Source organism: Bufo bufo, chromosome 3, assembly GCF_905171765.1.
Source record: "Bufo bufo chromosome 3, aBufBuf1.1, whole genome shotgun sequence".
In the NCBI taxonomy this organism is placed as follows: domain Eukaryota; kingdom Metazoa; phylum Chordata; class Amphibia; order Anura; family Bufonidae; genus Bufo; species Bufo bufo.
In genome coordinates this window covers 447310211-447331508 of record NC_053391.1, presented here as the reverse complement: position 1 = coordinate 447331508, position 21298 = coordinate 447310211, and the positions used below count along the sequence as shown (strand labels likewise).

Sequence of the window (21298 nt, the reverse complement as noted above, 5' to 3'; positions counted from 1 at the left end):
TAAAGGGTGTTCCTGAATTTACAATTTCTCCTTTATTCTCTTATAACAGGTCCAGGAATCTTAGGGACCAACTGGTATCTGCTGATGTATCATATAATGTGAGCCCTACACAAACTTTATTGTCCATATGGAAATCTTTGCTTGAGATGTGTCAACTGCCCCCTGATCATCAAAGGCGACCACGCATCCAGTCACGGGAGAGACATTCCCTATTGAGCATTTTTTGACACGTGACAGTGATCATTTATGTATTATCTTGGCCCTGTAATTTACTTTATGTGGGTGAAACTACTCTTGACCTGAAAACTCGACTCATCCAACATCACTACACCATTCGCAAGAAGCGTCAGGATTTACCAGTGCCAAAACATTTCTCTGAACACAAACATCGTGAACATCAGCTGCAGTTTCAGATAATTGACCATGTCCCCCCATTATGGAGGGGTGGCAATAGATCTGACATTTTGAATAAAAAAGAGCTTTAATGAATCTTTAAATTAAACTCGTTGAAACCCACGGGACTCGATGTAGATTTTAAATTGAACACAATAACACGCTGATTACCTTCACTGTAAACGTATTGTGGATGGCTTGCCCACCACTCCTGGTGCTCTCTCAATCAGCACTAATGTGATAGCAAGTTTTTTGCAGAGGAGACCCCTCTGTTTCTGGTTGACTTGAGAACCTAAGTATCCAGTATTACTTTCTCATCTCTTTCCTATATTTAGTTTAATTTAATATATGCCAGCCCTCTGTAATTGCTCTACAAGCATGTTTGCCCTTTTTCAATAGGGTGTTAGCACCATAGTAATAGCTAGGGCGCTTGTCAGTGATTACTGACTATAGAACATTTTGCCCTTTTGTTTTACCTTTTCCAAGATGGCTGCCGCCAATTCCAGAGTGGCAGTGTGCATGTCAGACATGCTCAATACACTTTTGGCTTTCCTCTGCCTCCTCTATTTTTTCCTTGACATGCGCATTGGCGCCGGGTGAACGCTGTCATCGGCGTGCACACGTTGTTTGTCCCCCGGTGAGCCTAATCTTTTCATTCATTGAATAACATTTGCATATGAAGTATACAGGTACTTAATATGTTTTGTAATGCATATTAATGATGGTATTATGTGATTTGGTGTACTCACTGTATTATGTATAGGGATATGATAATTATGTGCACTATTGTATAAATACATTATGATGTACTATGGCACCATGCACTTTTTATTGTATTTTTAGCACTTTATTTTTGTTTTTTTGTTTAATTATGAATATTAATTCATATTTCTGTTCACATGTACAACTGCTTGAGAAAGGCTCTAGTGTTGAGCCGAAACGTTGCGTATCCACACGGGTGAATAAAAGCATTTTCTTCATTTTTCACTAATTTTGGAGTGCTGCCTTTTTGCTAATATATATATATATATATATATATGTAAATATATATATATATATATTAACCTTTGCTAACTAGTTCATCTGGTTTGGTGGGGTTTCATAGTCGAAACAAGTCTTTTTTATAGAGAGTAAACTAAAGATATGTTGCCCATAGCATTAAAACAGATTTGATTTGTCATTGTTTAAGTCATGGAAAAAGAGACTTAAGGAATTGTTTGCTATAGGACAGTGGTGGCGAACTTATGGCACGCATGCCAGAGGGAGCACTCAGAGCCCTTTCTGTGGGCACGCGGCTCTGTGTCGGCCATGCGTAGGGTTGCCACTTGTGCACTATTACTAATAAGCACTTCCATTGTGGAGCGCTCATTAGTACAGTCTTTGCCCCCCTCTTCTGCGTGTGTTAAAAAAAATAAAAAAAATAAAACTCACCTCATCCATTTGATTGCACCTCAGGGAACACTCAGGGAACAAGACCTGTGCTCCAGCATGATGATGTTTCGCAGTATTGACTGGAAGCAGCAGGACCTGCAAAACGTTGGAGCGCAGGTCTTGTCCTGAGCTTCCAGTAAGCAGCGAGTGTTCACTGCGATGCGATCATATGGATGAGGTGAGTTTTTTTTTTTTATCGCGCAAGAAGAGTGGAGAAGGGGGCATTGATATTACTGTGGTCTCTAATGATGGCATTATTAATACTGGGAGCCACTAATGGAGGAAAAACAATATTAATGGGGCACTAATGGGGGCATTAAGTTTACTGGGGACCATATTAATAATGGTGGCCACTAACGGGGCATTATTTATACTGTGGGCCACTAATGGGGGTCACTACTGGGCATTATTAATACTGGAGGTCACTAATGGAGGAAAAACAATACTAGGGGGCACTAATGGGGGGATTATTAATACTGGGGGCCACTAATAGAGGCCTTATTAATACTGGGGGCCACTAATGGGGCATTATTAATACTGGGGGCCAAATTAATATTGAGGGCCACTATAGGGGAATTATCAATACTGGGGGCCACTAATGGGAATTTTTAAATACTAGGAGGTATTCATTTCACTCTAGCCTATGTTAAGCCACGCTCCCTCAGCTTAACTTGGCCGGTATTTTTTAGTATTCAGGTTAAATTGCCATGTTGGCACTTTGCGTTAAATGAGTGGGTTTTGGGTTGTAGTTTGGGCACTGCGTTTCTAAAAGGCTTGCCATCATTGCTATAGGAAGTAAGCACAGTATTGCGTCCAGAGAAGAAAAGGAACCTGGGCTTAATCTTACCCTTCCTTAAGGAGAATAGGTTGTTCTATGCTCTTGTGATCTCTTCTTCCAGAGGAGGAAATCAGGTCCAGAAACTAAAACAATGAGGAATATGAATTAATGACCAACAAAACCGCTATGTGAGGTGAATTAACACAAGCCAATTTTGGAAATGGCACTGTGTGTGGCATGTGTGTCCATCAACCTAGATCATATTGCATGAATGTATTCTGAGCAGGTCTCTTCATCACGTACATTGCGTCTGACAATTTAGACACATGGCTCTACTCGCAGCAAGCAAATCAATCCAGTAGTAAACCACGAAAGCTTACACTGCACACAATGCCATCATGTAATACTATTAGCAAATTGATATACATATATATTTAGTGAGCCAGATAGGTCAAGAGCTGGTCATGATGAATGCAACAAAATGGAAAGATACAGCTGGTCCTCATTTATTGAACATAATTCTGATAAAAAATGCTATCATTCGGATGCCCTTACTTTCCAGATCTGTGCTTTTCATTTCATCTGACCAAACCACTGGATAGGGGGACTAGAAGGCGGGTGGGCAGTAGCAGCCATTTAGAAATCTATGTCAAGCTGGATTTTGTGTCTCAACAATTCAGGGAATCAAACAAGTGTGCGTTGAGTCCTCAATAGCTCAACATGCTTGAAAGTAAAGTACTTTCCCAGGGCAACTATGCAATCCAAGAAAAACTCACATTCTTAACAGCATCTGCATACTTCTGTTCATTAAAGTGGTCATAAAATGCAGCCATGTAGGTCTCTTTGAAGCTAGCCTGCAAAAATCAAGAAGGTTACAAGAGTAAGGCCAGTTTCAGACGAGCGCGTTCACTCCGGGAAACGCACTCCATGTGGGAGCTGTATCTCCCGTTACGGACGCTCCTCATCTGTAGCCACATAATGCCGTGACTACAGCTCCACAGACTCCGGAATTCATAACATCACTAGGATTAGGATGCTGCCAATCCACTTTAGATGAGCAGTGTCCATAACGGGAGATACAGCTCCCACACGAAACGTGTTTCTCTGAGTCAACTAGCCTAAAGGATATCCAATAAATCAATGCTGAGGATAAGTACAGTAATTAAACAAGCCTACTAGTCTTCTGCAAATACATTTTGATCACTGAGTAACAAAAAGTAATGCTAGTTTGTAATATACTGTGCTTTGAGTTTCAATCCCTGAGCATTTTCAAGATCTCTGCTTGGTGTCAGTGAATAAAAATGTGCAGGCTAAACTGTATTTGCAAAATTTCCTACTCTCTGCAGGTTAGCAAGAAGGATCAGGCTACACACAGGCTGGTTCCTATTCTTTATGCACAGAGGTCTACTAATTCAAATAAACATGCAAGCAGTCTAAGCTTACAGCTGTGAATCTACCATATATCTCAAAGCTTCAGTGCCTGTTAGATCAAATTTCCCAACATCAGGGCGGCAGCATTTGTAAATCTTAGCACACACTAGGAATCTGTATTCACTGTGAGATTGTTATAGGAAAGGCAAGCTGTTAAAGCAGTTATCCAGAGAATCTGTTCAGGACCCTCATCACTTGGCTATAGTGGAGAGCAGTTACAAAAAGCATCTCTCGCTCTGGAGGAACTATCCTTTCCTGCATTATACAGACAGTCCATTGATATGAATGGGCAATGTATAAGGGATTATATACAGTAGCTTTTTTTTAAAAAAAATTGTCCCCTTCCATGCCCACTTGTAAACATCTGGCTTGGGGGAAATGTCACTGCCGTGCTAGTCATTGGCTGCAGTGGCACACGAGACAACCCTTCCATGCTGGAAGTTTAAAGGGGTTGTCCCACAAAAAATATTCTACAGTTTTCAAACCAGCACCTGGATCTGAATACTTCCATAATAGCATATAATTAAAAATTTAGCATAACCACTGAGCAATTCAATAAATGTATCTGTATAGCGCTACCTGCTGTTTGTCTTTTTTCTTATTTCTTTGTCCCGCCCACTGATATGGCCGCACATGCTCAGTTTCATCCTTCAACTGCCACCTGAGCTGTGAAAGGGAGAGCATGGACACACCTCCTAAGCTGTGATAGGGAGAGCATGGACACACCTCCTGAGCTGTGATAGGGAGAGCATGGACACACCTCCTAAGCTGTGATAGGGAGAGCATGGACACACACCCTTAGCTGCAGCAGAACAGACACTCCCCTTGATATAAATCTAGCAGAGCAGAGAATGGGGAGATCTCTGGATCCATGTGAGGTACAGAGCTGGTTCTAGCTTTGTTAGAAAGAGATTGTCATATACTATATGATGCCTGATTTTCATTTTTTAGATTAGTCATGGGCTAACCCCTTTAAAGCAGTTCCAGCACAGTGGGGGGGGGTCTGGGGTTGCAAAAAAAATAAAAAATGGACAACCCCTTTAATTTTCCACTGGGGTGGTGCTGCAGGGAAACAGAACATTTAAAGTCTAGAGATGCCATAAATCAAGGTTAGGCTATATTCATATTACGTCCTATTTCTGACTGCTTGACAGACCCCATTGAAGAGAATGGCTGTTCTACAGAATGGCATCCGTCTGACAGTCGTTAACAATGGATTGGTTGCTAAAGGATGCTGAGGAGAGGCAGAGAAATCCCCTCCTATGTAGTAGAAGCAATAGGAAATGAGCCCTGGGCAATCATGTAACCATCCTGTGGGTGTTTTAAAGGGGTTGGGGAAAATAGACCAATGAAATGCATTGTTTTTTTTAACAGCCGTTACGCATGGTGGGCAGATGACAAACAGAGGTAAAAAACGGTTAGACAAACAGGAATCTGATTTTTTTTTTAAATGTAACACATGGATTTGAAATGGCTCTGAAAAACTGACAGTTTAACCATTTTTTTAAAAAAAAAAAGAATCTTTATTATTTCCATTATAACATTATGGATCAGAGAAAGAAGAAAAAAAAAAAAAAGAAAAAGAAAAAAACCCTTACCATCTCCCCCTCCCCTCCCCAATAGCCACAGCAAATAGAGCCTAAATATACACTGAACAAAAATATAAACACAACACTTTCGGTTTTGCTCCCATTTTGCATGAGCTGAAACCAAAGATCTGAAACATTTTCTACATACACAAAAGACCCCTTACTCTCAAATATTGTTCACAAATCTGTCTAAATCTGTGTTAGTGAGCACTTCTCCTTTGCCGAGATAATCCATCCCACCTCACAGGTGTGGCATATCAAGGTGCTGATTAGACAGCATGAATATTGTACAGGTGTGCCTTAGACTGCCCACAATAAAAGGCCACTCTGAAATGTGCACAGTTTTGCCTTACTGGCGGGAGGGGGTCAGAAAAGCAGTCAGTATCTGGTGTGGGCACCATTTGCCTCACGCAGTGCAACACATCTCCGTCGCATAGAGTTGATCAGGTTGTGGCCTGTGGAATGTTGGTCCACTCCTCTTCAATAGCTGTGCGAAGTTGCAGAATATTGGCAGGAACTGGAACACGCTGTCGTATACAGACAGATTTGTGAACAATATTTGAGAGTAATGGGTCTTGAGTTCAGCTCATACAAAATGGGAGAAAAACCGAAAGTGTTGCCTTTATATTTTTGTTCAGTGTATATACACATTTCAGTGGATCACACTGGAACCCAAAACTGTTGTGTTGAATCGATTCTCTGGATCTAGAACCTTAAGCCACCAATCCCAAGTATCCTCCCATTCCCGGAGTCTATTTTTGATTTAAATACTCTACACTCAAGGGTTAAATAATGACATATTTTTTTCACCATTTTTTAACCATTTTTAACGGCCATTTCTTCTTCACTGTCCTGTGAACATAGCCTTACTCTCACAGTGAAAAAAGATTACTCGGATTTAGAGGATATGCTCTGTAAACCCTGATTTCTTGATGTTGAATTTATCTATAGTATATAATAGGGCACAAAAGGTTACTACAAAAAATGCTTCTCAACTTTACTAATGGATATTATGATGGCTAGAATATTTCATAATTACAGGTCATAATTACAAGACTAAGCGCAGACTGCTACTTGCTAAATAAAAGATTTCGGTCTACAGGTGATAAACTGTAAGGAATGGTTCAGAGGCTTCCCATCCACAAAGTGCAAGAAGAATCAATCATTTATACTTGGATAAACACAGCACTGCTTGAAATAAATCTTTGCCGTCTCAATAAAATATTAATCTACCGTTCTTAGACCTAAGTTTGGATTATCAAGGTGAGAGACTGAATCAGTGAAAGAGGGAGTAATTGTTGTTGATAACAGAGGAAAATATGAATCCTGACTGTGAATCACTGTCTCACCCATCCATAGGAAGAGCAGAAAAGTGGTGCCAAAAGCTTGGTTCTATGACAACTGCCAGTACCATGTCCTTGGATAACCCATGTCCAGCACTGAGGACAATCAGATGCTCGCTCTCAACATAAATAAAGGCTCTATGGGGAAATGGCCACTGAAATAAACAAATGGTGATGAGACATTCTCCACTGCATGAAATAATGCTTAGCAGGAGAGGAAGATTAATAACCTTGTTGAGGATGGTATCGTAGTGAGCTAGTAATAAACAAGCTGACCACAGAGAAATGACGCACAAGACAACTTACAAATAGGCCAATATATCAAATAAATGTTTAACACTGGCAAAACTAAGTCCTCAACCGCATAGCATGTCTATATACAAACTCTATCTGTGGGCAGGAAGCCCAATTTTTTCAATTTACTATGGTGATCATCTAAAGCTAAAATACAACTCCTAGTACATGAAATATTGATGAAATCTATAACTTCCCATCTCAATTGCTGGTTTTAGTTCCAGACTGTGGTTTCATATTTCAAATACTTACAGATTTTGATTTAGATAAGCTACCCAAAGTCTGTATAGTCTTGGAGATGAGAGTCAAGGTTCTAGAAGTCTGTGGGTCCTTGGTGATACAGAAAACATACAGTTATTGACAGTATCTTGACAACTCCACATGTACAGAAAAAAAATTGAAAAGTATAAACTATAGGCTATAGGTAGCTATGGTATCTGTACCAGGAATTTCAAATGCAATAAACCAGCTAGATGTAGACCAGCATAAAATCGATTATTTTTGTATGACTATTCCCTGACAATTACTGTAATAACCCAACTGACTTACTCAAAGAAAACAATTAGTCGAATCACATAACTTTACAATGAAAGGCAAGCAATTAGTGTGTGCTGCGGTGCCCGGGCTGTCGCGGCTTCCTGCCGGACCCAGTCACTGTGCTGTGCGGGCACACGTACTGCTGGCCCTGTCTGAGGGAAGAATGTAGGAAGCGCTGCTGGCTGTGCCAGGGGGACATGGGGCACCCACCCAGCTGGACCTGTGTGTAGCTCAGGCACCTGGCCGACAAGTGTGTGCCCGGGAACAGCTGGCAGCACCAGGATATCGCTGAGCTGCTGGAGGCCGGGGAGCACCAGGAGGCATTGACCAGGATCCGCTCCGCCATAGACACAGGTAGGAAGCCTGATGCCCATAGAGATCTGTACCTGGGAAAGCTGGGTGGCATCAGCACTAGGCTCTCCAAGGTTCCTGAATGCTAACACTATGGTACTACTGCTGTGACTACTGGGGAGCGGCGGGGTAGTGACCCCTGCGCGGTAACTACAGGGGGGGGACATGGCATGGAGGCACTGGAGGAGGGGGGCATGGCAATGGATGGCATGGAGGGGAACATGGCACTGGGGGAGTGGGGGACATGGCATCTGATAGCACAGGGGGAGTGGAGCTGAAAGCACTGGGGTGGGGGAGAGCCGATGGCACTGGAGTGGGGGAGAGCCGATGGCACTGGGGTGGGGGAGAGCCGATGGCACTGGGGTGGGGGAGAGCCGATGGCACTGGGGTGGGGGAGAGCCGATGGCACTGGGGTGGGGGAGAGCCGATGGCACTGGGGTGGGGGAGAGCCGATGGCACTGGGGTGGGGGAGAGCCGATGGCACTGGGGTGGGGGAGAGCCGATGGCACTGGGGTGGGGGAGAGCCGATGGCACTGGGGTGGGGGAGAGCCGATGGCACTGGGGTGGGGGAGAGCCGATGGCACTGGGGTGGGGGAGAGCCGATGGCACTGGGGTGGGGGAGAGCCGATGGCACTGGGGTGGGGGAGAGCCGATGGCACTGGGGTGGGGGAGAGCCGATGGCACTGGGGTGGGGGAGAGCCGATGGCACTGGGGTGGGGGAGAGCCGATGGCACTGGGGTGGGGGAGAGCCGATGGCACTGGGGTGGGGGAGAGCCGATGGCACAGGGGGAAACGCAGGGTGTTGGGACTGATTGCAGGGGGTCTGATGAGTTTTTATAAAGGAAAACGGTCTATTAATTTATTTTTTCTTATTAGAGAACTCGGTTAATCGTAAATATAACCGGTAGAATACTTGATTACTAAAATAATCGTTTACTGCAGCCCTAGTTGGCATGTATGTGAGACTACACAGAGCTTGTTGTCTAAGCATGGACACACACAAGTCTGCATTAGACACAAATGTAAAAAAATGGAATCAAGACTATTTGCAAAGTTGTTTCATTTTAGCTGTGAGACATAAACACTTACTAGCAGGCTACATGCACACGACTGTTCCGTTTTTTGCAGTCTGCAAATTGCGGATCCGCAAAAACCGGAAGCCGCCCGTGTGCCTTCCGCAATTTACGGAACGGACGGCCCATTGTAAAAATTCCTATTCTTGTCCGCAAAACGGACAAGTTATAGTTTTTCTGCGGGGCAACGGAACGGAGCAACGGATGCGGCCCCATTGAAGTGAACCAAACAAACCAAAACAATGGCCGTGGGCATGAGGCCTTAGCTGTAGCTTCATGTTTGTGTGTGCCTCTCTGCTTCTCTCTCACTCAGGTCTTCCTCCCCCCTACCATAGACTTCTATTGGAAGCATGGGATCTGATCCCTCAGAGAGCTGACAGTACATCCTTGCTTCCCAAGATTTAGGGTGGATTCAGAGTGAGTGAACAGTTTAACAAGGAGGCAGAGGAGGAAAGGAGTCTGATAAGTCGAGAAAGTGGCATTTTTCTCTGATAAGGTATAAAATAAAACCGGCATGTTGCAGTCTTACATGAAGGAGAACATATATACAGTACTTATTTGGAAACAGTGTGCAATACTCTGCAGTCAGACATCTCCAATTACTGCATTAGTTCACAGTTGTGCCCTGCTAATGTAACTCTCATGAGCAGCTGCTGCAGAAAGTCTCATTCATTAGGACTGATTTATGATTTACCAGCATGAACATATGGCCACAAACAAAGCCATAAATACAAACTAATGTGTATATTAACAAGCTGATTATTGTGGCATAACAGCACTAAATTAGCGAACAAATGTGTCCATACACCAGGGTTTGGAATGAATAGTCTTCTACACAGACTCCAGAAATATTCAGCTCTGAAATAACCAACCTATAATAACTTAGGCTACTTTCACACTAGCGTTTTTTTGCGGATCAGTCATGGATCTGCAAAAACGCTTCCACTACAATAATACAACCGCATGTATCCGTCATGAACGGATCCGGTTGTATTATGTCTTCTATAGCCAAGACGGATCTGTCATGAACACCATTGAAAGTCAATAGGGGACGGATCAGTTTTCTATTGTGTCAGAGAAAACGGATCCGTCCCCATTGACTTACATTGTGTGTCAGGAAGGATCCGTCTTGCTCCGCACCACATCGCAGACAGAAAAACACTGCTTGCAGCGTTTTTATGTCCACGATGGGGACGCAACCAAACGGAACGGAATGCATTTTGGAGCATTCCGATTTGTTCAGTTCAGTTTTGTCTCCATTGACAATGAATGGGGACAAAACTGAAGCTTTTTCTTCCGCTGTTGAGATCCTATGACGGATCTCAATAGCGTGAAGAGAATCTAGCAGAGCAATGATTAGGGAGATCTCTGGATCCATGTGAGGTACAGAATTGGTTCTAGCTTTGTTAGAAAGAGATTGGCATGTACTATAAGATTTTCATGTTTCACATTAATCATGGAATAACCCCTCTAATACATAAAACATTATTCTGCACCTAGTACACAACACTTCCTTTTCACCCCGGCAGCCCCCCTGACATGAGCATCGGAGCAGTTCATGCTCCGATGCTCTCCTTTGCCCTGCGCTAAATTGCGCAGGGCAAAGGAATTTTTAGGAGTTCCGGTGACGTACCGGGGCTCTCCATGGGGCTGACAGGAACCCCGGTGACGTCACCGGCACTGATGGGCGGGATTTAGCTCTGCCCTACCCAGTAAAACGGCCAGGGCAGAGCTAAAGCCCGCCCCTCAGAGCCGGTGACGTCACCGAACACACTGCCGGGCGGAAGTTACCGCCCGGCAGTGTGTTATTGAAAACAAAAAAGCCTGTGCCCTGCGCGATATATCGCAGGGCACGGGAGCTCATCGGAGCATGAGATGCTTCGATGCTAGCCTCAGGGGGGCTGTCTGGGTGAAAAAAAGGGTATGTCCGGGTTCAGCTCTGAACCCGGACAACCCCTTTAATAGCAACCTACTGTTAACATTCAATAATATATGTGTATAACATCTTGAAGATACTAAGATATTGAACACGTTTCTAAAGAAACAGATTATAGGAATATAGACTGCAATGGTAAATGTAAAACTCGATGGACTTCGGGCTGTTTTCCCAAAGCCAGTTACTGGTAACGCATTCCCCACATTAAACATGAAGTCTGGCACGGCGTGTGTCTTGTGCACGGCAGCAGTTCCATTCAATCAGTCCTCCGGAACATTGCTACAGCTAACAAGGGTCTTTCAAGGCACTTACTGGGTGGTGCGGACTGAGCTGGAAAAGGTTAGGAGACAGGATAGCAGGTGCAAAGAACCGCAGGAAAATGAAGCTGCTCACAGCGGTGTATCTTACATCAGGGTCATCTGAAACAAACAGAACACACAAACAGTTAAACAAAACGCTCTAAATTTATGTGAAGCTATACATGGTCTTTAAGTGACAGGAATTCTTGGTTATCCCGTTGAACTCCCTTTCAAATTTGTAGCTCATAATTCTACAATCAGATTCTACAAAAGTAGATGATGGCAAAGTCAATTTCTAAAAAACATAGTATAGTCCAACTGTGGATGAATTTGTGAGAAAGGTGCATGATATGTTAATGTTAGAGAGGGGAGTGTTTGTTAGGAGGGGATGTCCTCAGAAGTTTGAAAAGTTGTGGAATGAATGGTTGTCTCACACTCATGTTGTAATATAAAAGGTCTTGAAAATTCATGCTCTGATTCGGGGGGGGGGGGGGGGGGGGGGGGGGGGGGGGGGGGGGGGGGGGTAGTTGTTGGGGTTTTAACAGTCAAATAACTCTGTAAATGTTTTGTCTTTATCTTGGTATATTCAGTATGTACAATGACTGTGGAAGATGTATCAAATATATGGACATATGATAATGTTTTATACAATTTTGTGTATTTGAGATGTGGAGGGGAGAAAATATCAGAAAAAATTGTGACGCAAATTGTCTTGTGATATGCCAACTTTATTTGAACAATAAAAAACGTGACCCCATACCTGACGGACCTTATTCACCTAGATCAGGTGGGTTTCATTCCCTCAAGGGAGGCGAGGGATAACACCACAAAAGTCTTGAACCTGGTACATCTGGCCAAAATTCAACGGTCCAATCTATGTCTCCTGTCCACAGATGCCGAAAAGGCTTTTGACAGGGTAGGTTGGCCTTGGATATTTGCAGTATTAAACCATGTGGGTGTGGAGGGTTCCTTATTGATGTGGATCCGCTCCTTATACTCCTCTCCCTCGGCAGCCGCAAAGGTTAATGTCCTCTCGCCTCCCTTTGAGATCAGGAATGGTACACGCCAGGGTTGCCCTTTATCTCCTTTAATTTTTATCCTCACCCTAGAACCACTCCTGAGGACTACAAGGAATAACCCGGGCATTTCTGGTCTCATGGTAAAGGAAAAGGAGTTTAAGATAGCAGCCTATGCAGACGACCTGTTGTTCATGATAACCAAGCCTCAAGTTGCCCTCCCTAACCTAATTGAGGAATTCAAAGTATTCCATAACTTGTCCAATCTGAAAATTAACTTACAGAAATCGGAAGCGCTTAATGTCTCCATTCCACCGGCTCTAGAAGCCGAACTGGCGGGCTCCTTGCCTTTCCGTTGGGCGACAGGTTCCATTAAATATTTAGGCACAATGATTCCCAGGGATTTGCGTGAGCTTTTCTCCAGGAATTTTACTCCTCTCTTAAATCGGATCAGAGATGACCTCAAGAGATGGTCCAAAGGCCTATATACGTGGTTTGGCAGGTGCGCCATTTTCAAAATGAACGTCCTCCCACGCTTACTGTATCTGTTTCAGACCCTTCCTATCCACATTCCGGCCAGTTTCTTCTCTGTTGTACATCGGGATCTCTTTAGATTTCTATGGGCAGGGAAAAATTCGAGACTGTCTAGATCCTTATTACATGTGCCGAAGGAAAGGGGGGGCCTGGGGATCCCTGATCTAAGAAAGTATTATGCAGCCTCTATGTTTCAACGTGTGGTAGATTGGTCCCAGCACACTCAGTTCAAGCAATGGATCTCAATTGAGCAATTCACATCACAAACTCCTTTGGCCCTCCTTCCATGGACGGATAGGAAGGTCCCTAGTGACCTTTCTTCCCATCCTCTCATAGGTCCTACCTTAGCTCAATTCCGAAAGTACCAACAGATATCTACAATCTCCCCTGCACCATCTCCAATGTTCCCTATCCTAGGACATCCGGACCTTCCCAGCGGGTTGCTCAGGGGGTCCGTTCGCACAGTGGAGGTCGAGTGGTAGGTGTAGGGCACCATTCTTCAGAACTTCTGGCAGATGGCTCACTTACTCTGAACTATTAGGTCGGACAGACCCCTGTCCTCTAGGTCCATGGAGATCAAGGCAGCTACATCATTTCCTTTCTTCTATTCCATCCACTCAGGGATATGATAGGGCACTCACTTCTTTTGAAAAAATATGTATAGGTTCCGGCCAATATCGGCACTCTCTCTCAGAATTATACAAGGCATTGGTAACGCCGGGTTCGGACTATCTCCCACCTTACTCAGCAACATGGGCTCAGGACTTGCAGAGGGATATCTCCTCCGACCAGTGGCTTAGAATTTTTCAGTTTACTCATAAATCATCCATTGCAAGTAAATATCAGGAGGCCAGTTACAAATTACTATCGAGGTGGTATTATGTTCCTACCCGTCTCCAAAAAATGTTTCCGTCGGCTTCTCCTCTATGTTGGAGATGTGATGCCTACCAAGGTTCCCTCCTGCATATTTTCTGGCAATGTGACAAAGTTAAACCATTCTGGGAGGCTGTCCAAAAGGCCCTGGCCTCCATTTTTCCCTTTTCAATCCCTAACACACCAGAGTTTTTCTTACTCTTTCTTTCGGACTTGCCGTTGATATTACTTTGACGATCTTGTCTACGTTATCTGGTTATAGCAGCTAGAGCTTGTGTCCCTGCGAGGTGGAAGTCCGGTTCGCCTCCCTCCGTGGGAATGTGGATTCAGAAGGTTGAAGAGATTCGGAGAATGGAGGAACTCACAGCATCTTTGAAAGGTGGTAACAGAGCTTTTGTTGCTATGTGGTCTCCTTGGTTCACCTTTCAGGACTCTGCGGACTATCGGAATTTGCTGTCCTAAGAGTCTAGACCGGATACTACTGTACTCTTCATTTATCCCCCCCTGCCCCCTTAAATCCTTTCCCCCTCAATTCTTCCTTTTGTATCCTTGTCTTGTGCCCCCCCCCCCCCCATTCATGTCATTGTCTGTCGAAGTTTCTTTTATTTTCATGCTATGGCTACATTTTCTATGGCCTTTTTTGATTTTTGTATGGTTCTTGTTGATGAATCGAGGTGCCTTATTGTCACCATGGGCTGAACATCAAACACAGACTTATGTGTTGTAATTGTTTGTAAATTGTTGGATTATGCTTCATGATATCAGTCGGCATGGACTCGACTATTATTTTCTAAAGTTTGTGATTCAACATGCAATAATGCTGTTATTTTTGCAAAATAAGAAATAAAGAATTTAAAAAAAAAAAAAAAAAAAAGAACAATAAAAAACGATTTGATTGAAAAAAAAAAACCCATAGTATAGTAGAAGAGTTGGGTGGTCCTTCTCCATGTTCATGTTAACACCAGGGTACATCATCCAGACTTGTCGCAACTTAGGGCACACATCATAAAACAATTTAAATGCAAAACCTATAAAACTGAGATTTGGAAAATTATTATTGGATTCTGTTGAAAAATGGAAAATCCTTTAGAACAAAAAAAGAAAATATGGAGTTCTATAAAAAACAAAAAAACAAAACAGTGAATATCTCAGAATACAACACAGGATATGTGTTAATCTGTGGTCAAGGATTCAGACTATTAATAGTCGTCATAAACAAGAACAAGAGCAAGACTGTTGGATGTTAGATTTAAGCAAGTTTACTGGATTTCAATTAACAGGTGTTAAAAATGTAATAAAAAACAAAGTATTACAAAATGATAAAAAAAAATATAAATAAAATACTTCCCGTATATGAGTAAACACAACATTTTTGTGTAATTGAAATTAGATTAAAAGCCTAGATTTAATCACACAAAAAGCTTCCTCAACAGTAATTATCACCTTCTTCACACGTATTTTGTAGATTTAGCATTTTCAGTATAACAGACTGGCATGTTTTCTGAGCTTGATGTCCTTAAGTTACAATACTTTGATTTTATATATTGTGTACATATACTAATAAATAAGCCCTCATGGTTGATATAGATAGATAGATCTACCATACCTACCTATTTATCTACTATATCTATTTACCATATGTACCCCTATCTATCTACTACATCTATCTACCATATCTATCTATCTATTATATTGATCGATCATTGTCTTAATTCGCTTGGCTGGAAAGGGCAAGTATATGGTGGGTATGTATTATTTCTGCTGCATGGGCTCAATTGAGAACTACTTTATTTGGTACACTGATTCCAAACATGATAGCAAATAATTTTCTGTATATGGTACACAAGGAAAACAGATGGATTTTGATGTTGTTATAAAAGAACAGGCGGATTCTGCGATGCAGCAAAAAATAAAAGAAAAAAGAAAAATCTGAAATGTGCTTTTCTTACTAAGGGGACTAAAATCAAAGGGAGAGTTGTGGAACAGGGGGAGTCAGTGGCTGCCATATAGGCACTCATCTCCAACACCCACTAGGGTCAATTTCATAGGAAGCCAATTTGCCTCTTACTCATATTAGGCATATTTTGTAGTACGGGTGGAAACCAAAGTACCCACAGGAAACCCACACAAAACACAGGAAAAACATACAAATTCCATGCAGATGTTGTTCATGGCCAGATTGTAACCCAGAACCCCAGCGCTGCAAGACAGCAGTGCTAACCACTGAGTCACCGTGCTGACAATTAAGGGGAATGTGTCATCAGAAAATCACCTGTTATTTTTAATTTTCCATGTCAATATCTATATTTAAACAAAACCCATAAAATCCTGCAGTTTTCGCACTGGCCACTAATCCTAATAATAGGTGCCACTTCTTGTTGTGTACAAATCCCTATACTGCAGTTACCTCCTTATCTGTCATTATAATCCTGCCTGTAATGGTATCACCTCTGTGTACAGATAAGACAGGATCCACTATTCACAATGGGTAATAGTCAAAGCTTATATAGTCTTTCCTTGTACAATGACCTCTACACAAGTCACCGAGCATGTCTAGAAAACTGTCCTATAGAAGTCAATGAGGTCCCCTCCTATCCCTTGTGTCTATGGCCCATGGGGCTGCCATAAAACAATGTTCTTAATGCTTTCTAAATGCTGTTAAGCACAGCTCAGGTAAGATGGCTGCCCCCATAATCATGTTCAGAAAATAAAAACGGATTAGAAAAATAGGAGATGTGCTACTACTATCTGATTTTAACTGTCAGATAAAATATTTGGTTACACATTTCCTTTAAATATATGTATTCTGCAGTATTGCCAAGCATTTCTTCAATGTGAGGCTATAGAAAATCTTGCAAAACATGCACAGTAAGAGCTCTGTGCAGCGCCTGGTAGTTTAGGATATCATCTGTCATAGTCACAAGAGAAATTGTGGTTCTAGCCGTTTACCCCTCAACCCTGTTCAGTTCAGGAAAAATGGCCTATGCAGCCTAAATTGTACACTGCACAGTTGTCTAATTGTCACATTTAAGTTGTTGTACCCATACGTTATATATATTGTGCAAATGTACGCATTTGTTGTCTTGTACGAAACCGCCTGTACAATGTAGAATTTGTGTAATAAAAAGAAAATTGACAAAGAGAAATGGTGGTCTAACCATACTGCTCACTGCAGAGATGACTTTCCTCTACCGGACACAGTGGGAGTTCACTGCTATAAATAATTTATAACAGTTTTTATTTACTGTATAATACACTCCACGATTTAATGCTAAAGTACAGTATGTCCTTTGCAAAAGACCTTTGAAGAGGACCCGTCACCTCTCCTGACATGTCTGTTTTAGTAAATATGATGTGCCATTCACTCCTGTATTACATCTGCTAAAAGTTATAAATGAATTGCCACCAGTCTGCAGGGAAGGTCCAGATGGATTTTACCAGTTGGGGAGGGGTGTCACTGCACAGTCTGACAACAGCAACACTGATTGGATAGTGTTAGACTATGTTAAGATTTTTTTAATTAAACATTTTTAACAACTTTTCCTACACAGCTTTCAGATTCTGTGTATTTGCATACTCATTATAACTCAATTGTTTCTTAGGAGTCTGACAGGATTCAGTATAAACCTTGTCTGCAAGTGCACTTAAAGGGGTTATCCCATGAATAATGTAAAAAAAATAAAAAATCAGACATCATATAGCACATGGCGATCTCTTTCTAACAAAGCAAGAACCAGCCCTGTACCTCACATGGATCCAGAGATCTCCCCATTCATTGCTCCATCGCTCTGCTAGATTTATATCAAGATGGGAGTTTCTTTTCTGCTGCAGCTCAGGAGGCGTGTCCATTCCACTGCAGCTCTCTCCCTATCACAGCTCAGGAGACAGTTGAAAGATGAAACTGAGCATGTGCGGCCTTATAAATGAGCCGGGCAAAGAAATAAGAAATTAAGTGGCACTATACAGATACATTTTATTGAATAACTCAGTAGCTATAGAAAATTTTTAATTACATGCAATTACAAAAGTAGTCAGATCCAGATGCTGGTTTGAAAACTGTACAATATTTTTTTGTGGGACAACCCCTTTAAAATGAAAGCTGTACAGGAAAAGCTGCTGAAAACCTTTAAAAGACTAAAAAAAAAAAAAAAAAAAGTAAGATGCAATAATAAAAAGCCTCCAATAGTGTCTATAGCCTTTAAGACTTGTATTTCCAAAAAAAGAAAAACTTCAAGAGTTAACCAAGCTGGTGTCTACTACAAGGATGTGAAATGCCTGAGCTCCTTGGTCCTATTACAAAGACAACAATGATTTTTTGTGAGTCTGCACTTTCATACAGGCACATGATGCTGAAGATTCATAAGGAGCAAATTTTCCATCAGATGGGTCGGCTGTATAAGCAAGGCAAACAAGGATTTTTTTTTTGCCTTTCCCTAGATTTTACCACAAAGAATTTGCCTTGTAAGTTATAAACAAAGCCTGGACAGACTGAAGGACTCGAACTGAGCTGGTCCACATAGAGAACAAGTGAGAAGGATTTTTATTCTACAGCATGAGCCACTTCAGTGATTTTATTGGCATCCTGATAAGAGCACTTAGGAAAAGTGTTGAAATGATCTTGAAACAACGCTCTTCTCAGAAGCCTAGCAATGCGTGAATGTGGACCTGTCGTTTAGCAGGTTCTCATGCTTATGGAGTGTGATCAAAAGTGATAATCAATGCAAATGCTTCATCATACTTACATATGCCTAAAAAGAAGAAATGTCCTTAAATATCAAAAGAAGGTTTAGAAATTATTCCAGTATCTGCTTACCTTGGAACCTCTTGGCAGCAGATTCTCTCAGAGAGAAGAAGATGTCACACATAACTGTCGGGCAACTGACCCCTGATTTTGTGATGACATTAAAAATCTGGTCTACATAATTCTTTAAGTTTTCCTATAAAAATTCCAAACAAGAATTCCAGAAAAATTGTTAGTATAGAGGATTTCTGTCAACCATAGAAACACAAGCCCCAGTATACTCTCCCACCTGCCGAGAGCTGGAAAAGGTTGGTGTCTGACATTTATTTTACAGTCTAGAAATAAGACAGCTGAAAAATGTAAATCCACAAATACATATTTGTACAAGAATATAAATATACATGTACACTAAGGTCATTTTTTAAAGGAAGCTAATAATGCATTTTTTTTAATAAATAAAAGGGTACTCCACACAAGCACAGGAAGAACTCTAATATGTAGGTATTGACCCTTGTAGGACTTGAACCAAGGCAACAGTGCTCACCACTGAGCCACCACAAGATAACAATATAATAGTATAAAGTGGGGAAGATATACTATGCTCAATGCACCAGAATTCAGGATTAAAGGGATTCTGTCATGAGATTTGAGCCCTATAAGCTAAACATATGGCCAGGTCCGTACTAATAATGATGCGCATGCGCACTTCGCTCAACGAAGCCACTGCCAGGAGTCCGCGGCGCATCAGGCTGAGCCTAGTGCGCAGGCGCCGGATCTAGCAGAGGGACGGGAGGATTGCGGAGGCGGGGCTGAGGTGAGGAAGGCGGCGCTGGGCACCAGACGGCGAGGGGTGCGGGCGGGCACCCTGGGTTAACGTAAAACCCCTTGGGCACCTTAGGTAGGTGAGTGACAGCTTATAAAAAATTGTTTTTTGGGCTAATAGAGCCACAAGCAGGTTTAATAAGGGCAGTTTAGGATTCATGTTATTAGTACGGACCTGGCCATATGTTTAGCTTATAGGGCTCAAATCTCATGACAGAATCCCTTTAAGTTGCATAAAAAAAAAAAAAAAAAACGGTGTTGGCATTGCGACAAGTTTTATAAGTGTTTTAGACACTTTTCACACCTCACTAGACAGTTTAGAAAAGTGTCTAGAAAAAGGGGGCATGGCTTTGAAAAGTTGCACGGCTTAAAATGCACCAAATAGTGTCAAAATTGTGCTGTGAGCCACAATGATAAATTTAGGGCATCTTCTGCCAGCCTATGGAGGGGTGGATGTTAACCTCACATTTGTTTAGAGAGACACTTGTGGATCTGTAATAGGTGGACTTGATAGGGGAAAAGTGTAATGATTGTGATGAGTCAGGTAGATCTGACAAAGAAGCTTCCAAGTGCTAAGAGATAGGTCGGGAATATTATCTTCTAAGAACTGCAACACAAAATATTTCAGAAAGCAGGTAGCGCTTTTACTGGAGGTAGTTAGAAATGGTTCCAGAACTGATCAGTTATTTGAATACCAGATAAGTAGGATTGAGAGACTGGTATTTGCAAGAGAGGAGCAAGTAATCTGTTCCTGAGAGATTGCTGATTGCTAATGGTGGGTTTACACGGGGCGAGGAGCAGCCGATTCAAGGTCCCTTTACACAGGACGACGATCTAGCAGATTGTTGGGAAGCAAGTGTTCCTTCACGACAATCTGCTGATTTACATGCAGCGGTCTCCTCCAGAGTATGGGGAGGAGGCATCGCTCTTGCCCATACTGTCTTGTTTCCCGGCAGTAGATCATATTTACACAGCAAAATCTGTAGCTGGCAAATGATTATCTTTTGTGCTGCACAAAAGATACAATTACCGGGTGAATGAGCGTTTCGCTTGTCCATCAGGTAATTGGCGTGCATTTACACAGCAAGATCATCGCTAACGAGCGTTACTAGTAAGGCTCGTTAGCGACAATCTGTTCGATTGTAGGCCCGTGTAAAGGGCCCTTTAAATGCAGCGATCGCTTGTCCTCATACAGCTGCATTGTTTCTTGACAGAAAAGTGCTGTTTAGGCTACATTCACACGTCCGTGGTGTGTTGCGGACCCGCAAATTGCGGGTCCGCAACACACCAGCCCGTCACCCCCATAGAAATGCCTATTCTTGTCCGCAAGCTGCGGACAAGAATAGGACATGCTCTATCTTTTTGCGGAGCTGCAGACCCAAAATCAGGGCCGCGCTCCGCAATTGCGGCTGCAGACAGCACACTGTGTGCTGTTCGCATCCATTCCGTCCCCATAGAGAATGAATGGGTCCGCACCCGTTCCGCAAAATTGCGGAACGGATGCGGACACATTTTGCGGACGTGTGAATGGAGCCTTAGACAGCACGATCTGCTGCCCAGAAACAACAGTTTCACCAGATGAATGAGCATTTTGCTTGCTCATTGGGTGATCGGCTGCACGTTTGGATGGGTAATTGTCAGGAACGAGCATTCGCAGGAACGCTTGTCCCTGATAATATGCCCGACTACCGGGCCATGTAAACACACCAGAGTTTTTTTCAATTCGCACCCATAACTTATAAGAATCCCTATTCCACCAGTGGGTCGCTTGGACTAATACACCATGTTTGAGATTTTGATATTGATGGCCTAGAGCAGTGGCGGCGAACCTATGGCACGTGTGCCAGAGGGGGCACT

General features: G+C 42.6%; 1 protein-coding gene across 2 annotated transcripts in view; it reads right to left on the bottom strand.

Annotated features, from left to right (window-relative positions):
- RASA3 (RAS p21 protein activator 3) overlaps positions 1 to 21298 on the bottom strand; it is a 240124-nt gene that overhangs the window by 15509 nt on the left and 203317 nt on the right. For both annotated transcript variants that reach the window (XM_040425082.1, XM_040425083.1), the window contains 5 exons: positions 18692 to 18815; positions 11469 to 11575; positions 7512 to 7589; positions 3379 to 3456; positions 2672 to 2745 (listed from right to left, as the gene is read on the bottom strand). In XM_040425082.1, coding sequence (XP_040281016.1) covers positions 2672 to 2745; positions 3379 to 3456; positions 7512 to 7589; positions 11469 to 11575; positions 18692 to 18815 — 461 coding nt within the window. The remainder of the gene's footprint in view (positions 1 to 2671; positions 2746 to 3378; positions 3457 to 7511; positions 7590 to 11468; positions 11576 to 18691; positions 18816 to 21298) is intronic.